Source organism: Megascapheus bottae, chromosome 24, assembly GCF_031878675.1.
Source record: "Megascapheus bottae isolate mThoBot1 chromosome 24, mThoBot2.hap1, whole genome shotgun sequence".
Taxonomy (NCBI): domain Eukaryota; kingdom Metazoa; phylum Chordata; class Mammalia; order Rodentia; family Geomyidae; genus Megascapheus; species Megascapheus bottae.
Genome location: NC_143532.1, coordinates 12,584,684 through 12,597,954, shown reverse-complemented (window position 1 = coordinate 12,597,954; position 13,271 = coordinate 12,584,684). Strand labels below are relative to the sequence as shown.

Here is a 13,271-nt window from a genome sequence, read left to right as displayed (position 1 = left end):
GGGCAGTGGGAAGGGAAATCTCTCCAGGATAATGACCTGTTTGCATAGGACAGCCTAGGACTCCCTATTTCAAAGTATTGTTTAGTGTCCAGTGCATTCTCTAGGCTGATGTGATCAAAAATGACAGTTCAGCCAGCCTGACAGAAGATGGACTAGTTGAGAGGAGAATGATCTATTTTGTTGAAATAAAATCTTCATTTTCTTCTATTTTTCACTAAGAATGGAAAGGTTGATAAGTCTTGAAAAGGAGAAGAAGTAAAGCAAGTAAATCCATAAAAAATACAACAGTGAGGTCCTATTGCATGCTGACCCAATGCATCATTCCTGCACTAGGCCCAGGAGCACAGGCTGATTCCTTAATTCCCTCAACCAATCTTTGCTCTGACTCCTGGCAAAGTCCTTTGCTCACAGGAAGCCATTTGGCTGCTGTAAGAAATTGCAGACAGTATTCCCCAGCTTCCATATCCACTTTTTTTTTTTTGTCAGTGGTGGGGCCTGAACTCTGGGCCTGGGCATTGTTCCTGAGCTCTTCAGTTCAAGGCTACCACCCTACTCCTTAAGCCCCAGCCCTACTTCCTCTATATCTACTTATTTATCTCCACCAATAAATGTGTCCTCTCCTCCACCTCAAGGACATTGCTTTGCTTGTTTTGTTTTCTAAGATCTTTACATTATCCAGTATGATGCCTGTGGCATTTTGGTTGAAAGAACGAATGCATTTAACCATCAGAAAACATAGGCTCCCAGCTGACCTTTGGCTTTGCTAACTGAAGTTGCCACAGAGTGCATGATGAGTCTTTTGTGTCCACAGAAGTCAATTTGCTGACTTCAAGTTCACTTTTACTTCTCTTAGGATTCTTACTGTGTGTGTGTGTGTGTGTGTGTGTGTGTGTGTGTGTGTGTGTGTGTGTGTGCTGGTCCTGGAGCTAGCATATGGGACCTTGGCACAGTACCTGATTTTTTGTTGTTGTTGTTCAAGGCTAGTACTCTACCACTTGAGCCACACCCCAGACCTTTTTGCTTTTAGTTTGTTTTTCAGATAAGTCTCCTACTTTTGTTCAGGTCATCCTAGAACAACAATAGTATTACCCTCTTCCTCTTAATTACTGGGAGACACATAATACCATGCCCAGCTTGTTTTTGAGATAGGGTCTCAATAACTTTTCCCAGGCTAGCCTCAAATCAAGATCCTCTTGTCTCAACCTCCCAGTTAGTTGGGATTGCAGGCCTGTCCAGACATGCCCAGACAAAAAGAAGATTTCTTTAAGGAAATACAGACCTGAATTCAGATGGCTAATTGCTAGCAGGAAGATGAATGATAGATGCTGCTTTTAGACTAGATAGTAGCAGGGGAAAAATGTGTCAATCAGAAGCACTGTAAAACTGATGGTGCAGGGGCGTGTGTGTATGTATTGTCAAAAGATGGCTGACAAATGGACCCTGCTGGCAGAGCTTTGGGTTTAACAGAGGAGGCTTTTTAAGGCAGCAGCATTTCTTGGAGATGCCTTATGCTCTGTGGTGAAGGAGTGTGATTGTGAAGGTGTTTGGGGAGCTTGCCTTGTAAAGCTTGCTCTCTCTGTCTTGTAAAAACAAAGAGGGCCTGCACTGCTTTGAAGATCCTGGAGAGCAAGCCCAGTATAATAAAAGGATATGCCAAATGGCTGCTATCAGCCAAAAAAGACAAAATGTGAATAGCATCCCTGACCTGCCCCTCTCCTGCTGGCTCTAGTCCCCTCACTCTGCAAAGAGTGAGCCTTCCTCTGCTCTCAGCACATGTTTATTAAATACCTGAAATGGCTAGGTACAGTGAATGATGCAAGGAGTAATGCAGATATGAAAAGGATACAGTTCAGAAAGGATGACATATGAATAGATCATCACCATAGAATTGGTGCTGGTAGTGCCGGGTGTGGTGGCTCACGCCTATAATCCTACCTACTCAGGACTCAGGGAGCTGAGATTTGAGGATCGAGGTTCAAAGCCAGCCCAGGCACTAAAGACCAAAAGACTCTTGTCTCCAATTAACCACTAGAAAAACCGGAAGTGTCACTGTGGTTCAAGGGGTAGGGCAGTAGCCTTGAGCTGAAGAGCTCAGGGACAGGCCTAAGACAAGTTCAAGTCCTATGACCACCAAAAAAAAAGAAGAAGAAGAAGAAGAAGAAGAAGAAGAAGAAGAAGAAGAAGAAGAAGAAGAAGAAGAGGAAGAGGAAGAGGAAGAGGAAGAGGAAGAGGCAGAGGCAGAGGCAGAGGCAGAGGCAGAGGCAGAGGCAGAGGCAGAAGAAGAAGAAGAAGAAGAAGAAGAAGAAGAAGAAGAAGAAGAAGAAGAAGAAGAAGAAGAATTGGTGCTGATACAAGAGAGAATTTGACTTTGTTAGGAGAACAGATGAAAAACAGCCTAAAAATGTCAGACTAGGCTTCTTATGGCCATATTTTGTCCAAATCATTAAAAATAATTAAATCATTATTATAAAGGTGATACCCAGAGATGTTCTAGTTCCAAATCTTTTTTTTTTTCTTTTTGGCTAGTTCTGGGGCTTGAACTCAAAGCCTGGGCATTGCCCCTGAGCAGCTTCTGCTCAAAGCTAGCACTTTATCCCACTTGAGCCACAGCACCACCTCTGGCTTTATCTGTTTACGTAGTACTGAGGAACTGAGCCCAGAGCTTCATGCATGCTAGGCAAGCACTCTACCTCTAATCCACATTTCCAGCCCAGTTCCAAATCTTTTTTTTTTTTTTTGCCAGTCGTGGGGCTCGGGCCCACTTTTTTTCCCAAGAGATTCTTATCTCTGATTATCCACAGAAAATCCAAAGTGGCACTATGGCTCAAGTGGTAGAGCGGTAGTCTTGAGCTGAAAAGCTCAGGGACAGTGCCCAGGTCCAGCATTCAAGCCCGACGACTGACAACAACAAACCTACCCACCTCCCCTCCCCCCCCCCAAAAAAGGAAAGGAAGGAGGGAGGTAGAGAAGAAGAAAAAGGAATACTTAGTTAACATGTTCTGTCAATATACTATTCCATCAGTGGGCTTCAAGGGGAAATAAAAGGAAATCACTAATCTGCAATGAACCTTAAACTCTCCTGAATGACTCTCAAGGGAAATGTCACTGCAGTAGCTGCTGTGAGTTCCTATTGGGGTACTGGCATATGAAAGGATCAAAGCCATTTATTTCAGTAATAAAATTGTACATTTAGCTGAGCACAATGTACCATGCCTATAATCCTATAGGCATGCCTATAGTCAGGAAGATGAGATAGAAAAGATTGTATTTTGAAGTCAGCCCTGTCAAAAATTAGTGAGACTCCATCTCAACCAATTAATAGGTATGGTGGCATGCACCAGTCAGAAGGCCATGGGGAAGAGGATCAAGCGCTGAGGGCAGCCCTAGACTAAAAGTGAGACCCTATCTGGAAAATAACCTACAAGTGTAAAAGGACAACAGCAAGTACAAGACCCTGAGTGCAAACACAAGAATCAAAACCCACAAAAGTTATACATTTAATAAATACAAGTAACAAAATACCTTAACAAATACTTTTTAGTCATGGATTTAATGAAGTTCTAGGAAGCTCTGTGATGGTATAATGGTCCCCACAGGTGCAATCCACTACCAGCAGCAACCCCAGATCTCAGCCTCCTGAGTAGTTAGGATTACAGGCATGAGCCACTAGCACCCAGCCATTCTGCACATTTTCGTTAACCACAATAAATGTGTGATCCTTTGTCTGTTTTCTGTAGATAAACTCAGACAACATGTGGCCTCTTTCCCTTAATATATTTCACTTTTCTACTCTTCTTCCTGCTCACCTTCCCTTCACACCTCCCCCATCCCCCGCCCCCGACCTGGGGCTTGAACTCTGGGCCAGGGCACTGTCCCCCACCTTCTTATTATTATTCCTTTTTTTTTTTTTTTTTTTTTTGCCAGTCCTGGACTTAAGCTCAGGGTCTGAGCACTGTCCTTGGACTTTCTCAAGCCTAGAGCTTTACCACTTGAGCCTCAGCACCACTTCCAGCTTTTTTCTATGTATGCGGTACCAAGGAATCAAACCCAGGTCTTTGTGCATGCTAGGCAAGCACTCTACCACTAGGCCAAACTCCTGGCCCTGTCCCTCAGCTTCTTTTGCTCAAAGCTAGCACTCTACCACTTGAACCACAGTGCATCTTCTGTATTTTTTCTGTTTAGTGGTACTGAAGAATCAAACTCAGGGTTTCATGAATGCTATGCAAGCACTCTACTCTATCATTAAGCCATATTCCCAGCCCCCTCTACTTTTTTTTTTTTTTGTCGGTCATGGGCCTGGGCACTGTCCCTGAGCTCTTCAGCTCAAGGTCACTGCCCTACCCCTTGAACCACAGTGCCATTCTCAGTTTTTCTAGTGGTTAATTGGAGACAAGAATCTTTTGGTCTTTAGTGCCTGGGCTGGCTTTGAACCTTGATCCTCAAATCTCAGCCCCTTGAGTAGCTAGGATTACTATGCAGCTCACTCCTGAAGTTTAGGACTTAAAATGTGTCTGATGCTCAATACATGCTAAATGTTACAATCAGCATCAAGGCAATAATAGATTTCAAGTGTGTCCCATGGAGGCCACAACTAGAGGTTAAGGGTATGGGGAGATGGGCAGATAAAGTGGGAATGGGAGAGATAAAGGGTGGATGAAGGAGATGGGGTAGGGATCAGGATAGTAGTGTGAGCTCCAGCATCTGCCTTGATTCATTCTACACTGCTTTCAATGAGCCTACCAGGTTACAGAATAAGATATGACTCTCGTGGAATGTACAAGGACCTCAGTTAACTGGAGGGAAAAAGTTCTATTTTTATTGATAGAGGCTAAATATAAAATATGCTACAGTGAGGAGCTTTGACAACTCAGAGCAGTTTAAATATGTATTGTCACATATGACTATGTGATTCCTTGAACTATCATAATCTGAATCTGAGATGTGCTATAAATAGAAAACACATATCAAGTTCTGAAGACTTAATAAAAAAAACATTCTCTGCTATTTTTTTCTTTTCCTGTCTTGGGGTTTGAACTCTGGGCCTGGGCGCTTTTCCTGAGCCTCTTTGTGTTCAAGGCTAGTACTATCACTGCTGCTTGAGCCATAGTTCCACTTCTGGCTTCTTGTGGTTAATTATAGATAAGAATCTCATGGATTTTTCCTTGCAGGCTAGCTTCAAACTACAATCCTCAAGTCTCAGCCTCCTGAGTAGCTAGGATTACAGGCATGAGCCATCAGCACCTAGCTAAAAGATTTCCATTTTAAATATTGTACTGAGGTTTCAAGTCAGGCCACATACTTGCCTGCCTTGCATACTCCATTGGAACTACAATTTGAGCCAGGCCTCCAGCCCTGCTTTTTACTTGTTATTTAAAAATGGGGGGGGCAGGCATTTGGCCTAGTGGTAGAGTGCTTGCCTAGCCTGCACGAAGACCCAGGTTCAATTCCTTGGTACCACATACATAGAAAAAAAGCCGAAAGTGGTGCTGAGACTCAAGTGGCATAGCTCCATCCTTGAGAAAATCCAAGGACAGTGCTCAGGCCCTGAGCTCAAGCCCAGGACTGGCAAGAAAAAAAATTGGGGGGGGGGCAGGAGATTGGCCTAATGATAGAATGTTTGCCTGGCATACATAGAAAAAGCTGGAAATGGTGCTGTGACTCAAGCGATAGAGCTCTAGCCTTGAGAAAGCCCAAGGATAGCGCGCAAGTGCTGAGCTCAAGCCCAGGACTGGCCAAAAACAATTGCCAGGCAAACACTCTACCACTAGGCCAAACTCCCAGCCCTTTACTTGTTATCTTAAAGACAGAATCTTAGACTTTCTGCCTTGGCTGGCTTTAAACACCCTTCCACATCTTAGTCTTTGGGGTAGCTAGTATTATAAGTATGAGACATCAGTACTAACGTATAGTTTTTAATTTTTGTTTGTTTAAGACCTCTTCTTAAGAAAAGCATATAAATGTGGCTTATATCTTTGTTGTATAAGGATGCCTTTTCCCCTTTAAAGCCCAAAGGAATATTACCTTGAGCCTAGAATGCTCCCAATAACCACTGGTTGTCTGCATTAGGTGAGATTGTTTGAGAAAGATCTTTCAACTAAAAATTGAGGGAAAAATCTATCTTATTCAGGCAAAGTGCTTGTTTGCTTCTTTAGATAAAAACCTGATAGGCCTTTGGGTAGGGAAAGCAAGCAGTGGAGAAGTATGTGGCTGTTGACTTCCTTGAGAGAGCTGTTGGCTCCCAGCTGTATTTACACTCAACTTCCATGAATAAATACCACTTCAGCTGGGCAAGCCCAAATGTTTATTTCTTTGAAAGCACTATTTCCAAAGCATAAGCACTTGTTTCACAGTCTGTTTTAGGGAGGCAGCTCCACATAATCCTTCAAGTTCTACTGCTCACACATTTTGGAACTTTGGAACAGAACCAACCATTGGCCTCTGAGCTTTATCACCTACTTAGAACTTGCTTCCCAGATATATTTCAATGCGGGAATTGAGGAAAGCAAAGGAGTCAAAAATCTTAATAAGCTGGATGCTGGTAGCTCATACCTGTAATCCTAGCTACTCAGGTTGAGATCTGAGGGTCAGGATTTGAAGCTAGCTCTGGCAGAAAAGTCTCTGGGACTCTTTATCTCCAATTATCTACAAAAAGCCAGAAGTGGAAGTATGGATCAAGTGGTAAAGAATCATCCTTGAGCAAAAAAGTTAAGGGACAGCACCCAGGTCCTGAGTTCAAGTCCCTGTACTATCATCCAGCATACACACACACACACACACACACATACACACACACACACACACACACACACACGAGGATGTTCATTCAGAGCTATTCATGGTGATGTATACCAATAATCTAGCTGAGACAGAAAAATGGGTTTGAGCCCAGCCTGGGCAGCACAAAAAGACACTCTCAAAAGCAAAAGCAAGACAGGCATCAATGGCTCACACCTATAATGCTAGTTACTGAGGAGGCTGATATCCAGAGGATCAGTAAAGTTTGCCTAAACTTGATCTCCAAAATAACCAGAAATAAAGCAAGAATGGAGGCATGGCTCAACTGGTACAGTGCCAGCTGAGCAAGCAATTCAGTCAAGCAAGGACAAGTACCTGAGTTCAAACTCTAGTACCACAGATAGAAAAGAAAGAAAGAAAGGAGAGAGAGAGAGAGAGAGAGAGAGAGAGAGAGAGAGAGAGAGAGAGAGAGAAGGAAATTGCAATATCCATGTATTGTCATTACTTTTAAGTCATTCATCACACTTGCTCATTAAGATCATCCAGGGCTAGAAGTGTGGCCTAGTGGTAGAGTGCTTACCTAGTATGCACAAAGCCCTGGGTTCAATTCTTTTGTACCCACATAACAGAGCAAAAGCCAGGAGTGGTGCTCTGGCTCAAATGATAGGACACTAGCTGTGAGAAAGTTCAAGGCCTTGAGTTCAAGCCCCAGGATTGGCCAAGAAGAAGAGGGGAGGGGGGGAAGGGGAGGAGGAGGAGGAGGAGGAGGAGGAGGAGGAAGAGGAGGAGGTCCCAGCAATCAATATACAAAAGAGCACAGCATTTAGTGGTGGAAAACTTGTTACTGATTCCCCTTAAAAGAAGAATGTCTTACCTGCAGCAAAGGCATGAGCTGTAAACCCAGGGCTTGCTCATAGAGCAAGTTCAGTTCTGCACAACTGGAGAAGGAGAGTTTGGAGGTGTAGAGGTAATAGTGCACGTGTCTAAATGTGGAGCCATCTCTGTCAATGAAGAGCCGCTGATTTTCTGAAGGGGACAAGGCTGAGGCCTCTTTCCACAACAACGAGTCCGGAAACTGAGCAAGTTTGCTTCTAGGAACTGAGAAATGCCAACCCCCAACGTTGAAATGAAATAAATCCTCTGCTGATTCATGAGACATGCCAGGCTCCTCCTAAAGGAAGAATGAGAAAAAAGAAATAGCCAGGCACAGTGATGCAGGCCTGTAACTATAGCTGTATGGGAGGTGGATAAGGGCGACTCATGGTTCCAGGCAAAACATTAGTGAGATCATGGTCACCCCAAGCAAGAACATTAGATGTCTGGGAAAAAAATGTGAAAGCAAAAAATTCTGGCAATGTTGCTCAAGTGGTAGAGCACTTACTTCTTCAAGGTCCCAAGTTCAAACCCCAGTTCCAAGAAAGAAAGATAAAAAAGAAAGAAAGGAAGGAAAGAAGGAAAGAAAGAACAAAAAAAGTCCTGATTGGGAAGGAATAAGTAAACTACAGCTGCCAATGATGTAATCATGTATATAAAAATTCTAAGAAGCCATTATGAGTCCAGCAAGGTTGAAAGATACAGATGAATATTTTTGTAGTGTCCATGTTTTATACATCGTCAAGGTAGATTGTTCATTTTGATGTGCTTATGAATGGAATTGCATCAAAATGAACTACCTAGAAATAAGTTTGACAAAAGAGCTAAGATACTTGTGTGTGCTAAAAACTTCAAACCATTGTTGAAAGGCTTCATTAAGCTAGCAACACTGGGCAGGTAACTTTACTGGCAAGCCACACTCCCAATGAGAGAATTTTTTTTTTTTTTTGGGTGGGTCATGGGCCATGAACTCGGCTTAGGCACTGTCCCTGAGCTCTTCAGCTCAAGGCTATCGTCCTACCCTTGAGCCAAGCCCCACTTCCTGTTTTCTAGTGGTTAACTGGAGATAAGTCTCAGGTTCTTTTGTGCCAGGGCTGGCTTTGAACCTTGATCCTCAGATCTCAGCCTCCCAAGTAGCTAGGATTACAGACGTGAGCCACCTCGTCTAGCTGAGAATTTTTTTTCTGGCTGAGAATTTTTTTAAATATAATTTTATTGTTATTATTAAGGTGTTGGACAGAGGGGTTACCATTTCATAAGTAATGAGTACATTTCTTTTAGAACAATGTCACCCTTTCCTTTGCTTTTTCCATTTCCCCTTCTTGTCTCTGCCAAGTTGCATAGTTCATTTTCCATATAGAGTCTACTGAGTACCATGGCTGTTCACTCTTCTCTACAATTCCATGTCCTTCTTTCCCTCTTCAAAAGACAGCAAAGAACAAAAAGGGGCTTGGAGTGTGGCCTAGTAGTAGTGCTTGCCTCGCATGCATAGAGCCCTGGGTTCAAATTCCTGGCTCAAGTGGTAGAGGGCTAGCCTTGAGAAAGGCACAAGGACAGTGCCCATATCCTGAGTTAAAGCCCTGGGACTGGCAAAAAAAAGATTACATGGAAAAAACATATTTATGGATTAGAAGAGTTACTATTGTCAAGATGGATGTCAGTCACTCAGGCTTGTAAGCCGAGCTTCTCAGGAGTCTAAGATCTGAGGATTGTATTTTGAAACCAGCCCAGGCAGAAAAGTCTCTGAGACTCTTATCTCTAATTAACAGCAAAAATCCAGAAGTGGCACAAGGGGTATAGTGCTAGCCTTGAGAATAAATAAATACATAACAAATTAAAAAGTTCAGGGACAGCAACTGAACTCTGAGTTCAGGCTTCAGCACTGGTCCCCACACACATACAAACATACATGCACACAAAGATGGCAATACTTAAGCTGGTCAGCCATGCCTGTAATCCTCGCACTTGGTATTCAAGCCCAGGAAGATTTCAAGGTCCAGGCCAGCTTGGGCTACAAGAAAAAAGTGGTAGAGTGCCTACCTAGATATCACAAAGCAAAAGCAGTCACAATGGCAGTGAGCTGATGGCAATACTTCCTAAATTTATCTATAGACTTAGCAGTCCCCATGAGAGGCCCAACAGACCCTTCTCCCACTTTTTAAAATTAAACTTGGACAAACTGATACTAAATTCATAAAGAAACACAAGGGACCCCAGAAAGCTAAAACAATTTTTGAAAATGAAAACAAAGTTTGAGGATTCAAACTTTCCACTCTCCATATTTACAGTAAAACTAGAGTAATAAGACTATTGGCATAAAGAAGTGGAATAGAATTCAAGTCCAGAAATAAACCCTTACTCTTATGTTTAATTGAAGTTCTCCCTCAACTGGTGAATGAATAAATAAAAGCACATCCACTGGAATATTATTTGTTAATAAAAAAATAATGAAGTACTGTTCCATGTTACAATATGGGGTTCAGAAATGGAGCTGTACTCAAATGATAAAGTTAGCTAGTCTTGAGCAAAAAAGCTCAAGGATACTGCCCAAGCCCTAAGTTCCAGCCCCCTCCCCCTACACAAAGTTGGTTGTTGCTTGGGCTAGAGGGATTGCAATAGAGGTGGTAGAAATAAATCCACACATGATATCCCAGCAATGCTGTTTAACAAGTGAGACACTTACTGAGCTTGTGCAAAGCTCTCTTGATCTCCTACCAGCAGAGACTCAAACCTCTGGGGGGTGAATGCAGATGCCTTTTCATATACCAAAAAAGGCAAAATTCAGCCAAGTGTTCAGTGTTTATAATCTTAGTCCCTCTCAGATCTGAGGATTGAGGTTTGAAGCTAGCCCAGGTAGGAAAGTCCAGGAGGTTCCAATTAAGCAGCAAAAAGCTGGAGGTGGAGCTGTGAATTGAACAAAAAAGCTAAGGGACAGCACCCAAGCCCTTAGTTCAAGCCCCAGGACCAACTTACAACAATAAAGCAAAAATCATTAATCTGGGCCAGGAGTTTGACCTAGTAGTAGAGTGCTTGCCTAGCATGCAGTAAGACCCAGATTCGATTCCTTGGTATGACATACATAGAAAAAAAGCTGGAAGTGGTGCTGAGGCTCAAGTGGTAGAGCTCTAGTCTTGAGGAAGTCCAAGGAAAGTACTCAGGCCCTGAGCTCAAGACCAGGACTGGGAAAAAAAAATCATTACTCTTCCTCAGCTCATTGCCACCATGCCTAGAAAATTTCGATTGTTTAGATGTTTATATAAAAACATTGACAGGCTAGGCACAGTGGCTCTTGTCTATAATCCTAGCTACTCAGGAGGCTGAGATCTGAGGATTCCGGTTCAAAGCCTGTCCTGGTACTACAAAGCCTGTGACACTTATCTCCAGTTAATCATCAGAAAACTGAAAGTGGCAGTGTTGCTCAAGGGGTAGGGCAATAGCCTTGAGCTGATGCACTCAGGACAGTGCCCAGGCCCAGAGTTCAAGTCCCACTACTGACAAAAAAAATTGGCAGTAGTGGGAAAGACTGTTAAGGTAACAGGTAGTTAGTTACTCCAACAAAAACCTGGATCTATTCTGACAGTTGAGAAAAGAATAAATGTACGCCAACAAAGAAGGAGGTTGGGGCCAGTTCCTCTGCAGTAAGTCTGGTCTAACTATTCAGATATAAAGAACAATTACATATGTCACATTTGAGACTAAAAGAGCTCTAGGAGGGGGTGAGGATAAAGCAAAAAGTTATAAATTGTAAAAAAAAAAATTCGGTCATGACAGAGGAACAGCTCAACTCAAATGAACGGATCTAGGCTTTTGAATCTTAGTTTTTCTCCAAACGTGGTGAAGTCTGGCCATCCGCAGAATGAGGATAACTAATGGTCCCACCTTTATTGGACAAAGGCTTTCTGCTCTCCTTAAAGTTGACTAGCTGGCTGAGAACCCAGTGGAGGAGCTCAGAGCATGCAGATTTTGGCTGCTGAAGACCTGCTCTTTGAACCGAGCCTAAGGGCTGAACTTAGTAGCTCTTTTCATTTTAAAGGAAGACTATGACTCTTGGCTCAAGGAAGGCCCTCTAGAAGCGCACTGCTAGAGGCGAAGGTAAGGGATACATTAGTGGAGTTGTCTTTTCCGAAGACTGCTCTGGGGCCGTTTAGTGCAGAACTGTCCCAGCCTGGGGAGAGCCTTCAATCACAGGTAAGCTTGGGGGACAAATGGCAACTTGCAGGATTGCAGGAAACCCGGGGCAGCTTTCAAACAGTCATCCCCGCCTCATCCCAAAGAGGATCACCTCCTTTTCCACACCGAGGGATCCTCTTCCAAATCAATTTTCAGAGCCACAACCACCGACCCAGGACCTCAATTCCCCAGAACCAACTTCGGATGGGGAACTCTCCTCCCTCCACGGGCCCCAATCCTTCGGCTCTGGGTCCCCCAACCCTGCCACCGCCCCAGCCTTGCTGCACAGTCGTCACCCACTGGCGATGAGACCCGAAGACTTCCACCATGGCAGAGGAACGCCCTGACGCTCCTCATGCCTGGTGTCCCCCCGAACTCTCAGAGCTGGAACGCTTCGTCCCTCAACTACCCAGAGCCAGCCCCCTCAGTCCTTCCCAGCCAGGGCCACCCTGCACCCCCCAGGCTCCAGAAATCCTGAACCCCAGTTCCCCTTCATTCATCTCCATAGTGGTCTCGGTGCTCAGGTCAAGATCACGATCCATACCATGATAGCGACTCCTGGCAGCAGGCCGGCAGTCTCGTGACCTAACCACCAACGGCCACCTGAGGCCAGCCGGGTGCACCCTGAGGCGGGGCTGAAGGAGGCGATGGGGGCGGAGCCTGGCCAGGGGCGGAGCTTGGAGGGGCGTAGGGGGCGGGGCCTGACTCTGGGTAAGGCCCGGCACGTGGGGGGCGTGGTGGAAGAGTCGGATCCCGCGGCTGCCCGGGAGGGGTTGGAGGGGGCCACATAGGGGCGGAGCCTTGAGTGGGCGGGGCCCGGGGGGGCGTGGGGGCGGGGCCTAGCGCGGGCGGGGCCTGGCACGCGCAGCGCGGGCTCGCGGGCTGCGGCAGGTGAGCGGCAGGCGGGGATGGCGGAGCAGTGGGATCTGGACGAGGAGGGCATCCGCCGCCTGGGGGCGCTGAGCCTGGAGCAGCCGGGTAGGGGCGGGCCCGGAGGGCTTGGGAGGAGAAAAAGGAGGTGGAGAGGCCCGGGAGCCTGAGGCGGAGGCGGGAAACCGGGAAGGAGCGGCGCGGTGCGGGAGAGCGAGGACGGGGAAACTGAGGCCGAAAGGGTGGAATGGAGGGAGGGGGTGGGAGAGTGTGAAGTGAAAGGAAAGCTGACCCAAGTGGACCGAGGAACGCAGTCGCCCCGGAGGAGGAGCGCGGGGCCTCCCGGGGGACGTTGGTGGGAGAAGGGGCTGGGAAGGGGCGTTGGTGTAGAGAGCCCGGAGACTTCCACCCAGAGGGCCTCTCCTGGTTGGAGTGCCGTGGAGGAGGGACCGTCCAGAGCCTGGCCCTCCCTTTTTGACAAGGTGCTCCCTTCCGAGGGCCTCGAGAGGACCTTGGAATGGATGGCAGTGCCTGAGTCCGCGGAGGGACGCTGCCTCCATTCCTGGCTCGGGATGACGTTCCCTTCTGACTTGGGAAGGAGTGGGAAGGATGGAATCGTCCCT

General features: G+C 45.6%; 2 protein-coding genes across 6 annotated transcripts in view; one reads left to right on the top strand and one right to left on the bottom strand.

Annotated features, from left to right (window-relative positions):
* Positions 1-12,426, bottom strand: part of Kctd19 (potassium channel tetramerization domain containing 19) — a 28,850-nt gene extending 16,424 nt beyond the window's left edge. Inside the window, exons 1-2 of the mRNA XM_090357455.1 lie at positions 12,323-12,426; positions 7,610-7,906 (exon numbers count right to left, since the gene is read on the bottom strand). Coding sequence (XP_090213581.1) covers positions 7,610-7,906; positions 12,323-12,325 — 300 coding nt within the window. The 5' untranslated portion in view covers positions 12,326-12,426. The remainder of the gene's footprint in view (positions 1-7,609; positions 7,907-12,322) is intronic.
* A 252-nt stretch (positions 12,427-12,678) lies between these two features.
* Lrrc36 (leucine rich repeat containing 36) overlaps positions 12,679-13,271 on the top strand; it is a 34,215-nt gene continuing 33,622 nt past the window's right edge. For all 5 annotated transcript variants that reach the window (XM_090357454.1, XM_090357451.1, XM_090357453.1 and 2 more), the window contains exon 1: positions 12,679-12,756. In XM_090357454.1, coding sequence (XP_090213580.1) covers positions 12,687-12,756 — 70 coding nt within the window. In that variant the 5' untranslated portion in view covers positions 12,679-12,686. The remainder of the gene's footprint in view (positions 12,757-13,271) is intronic.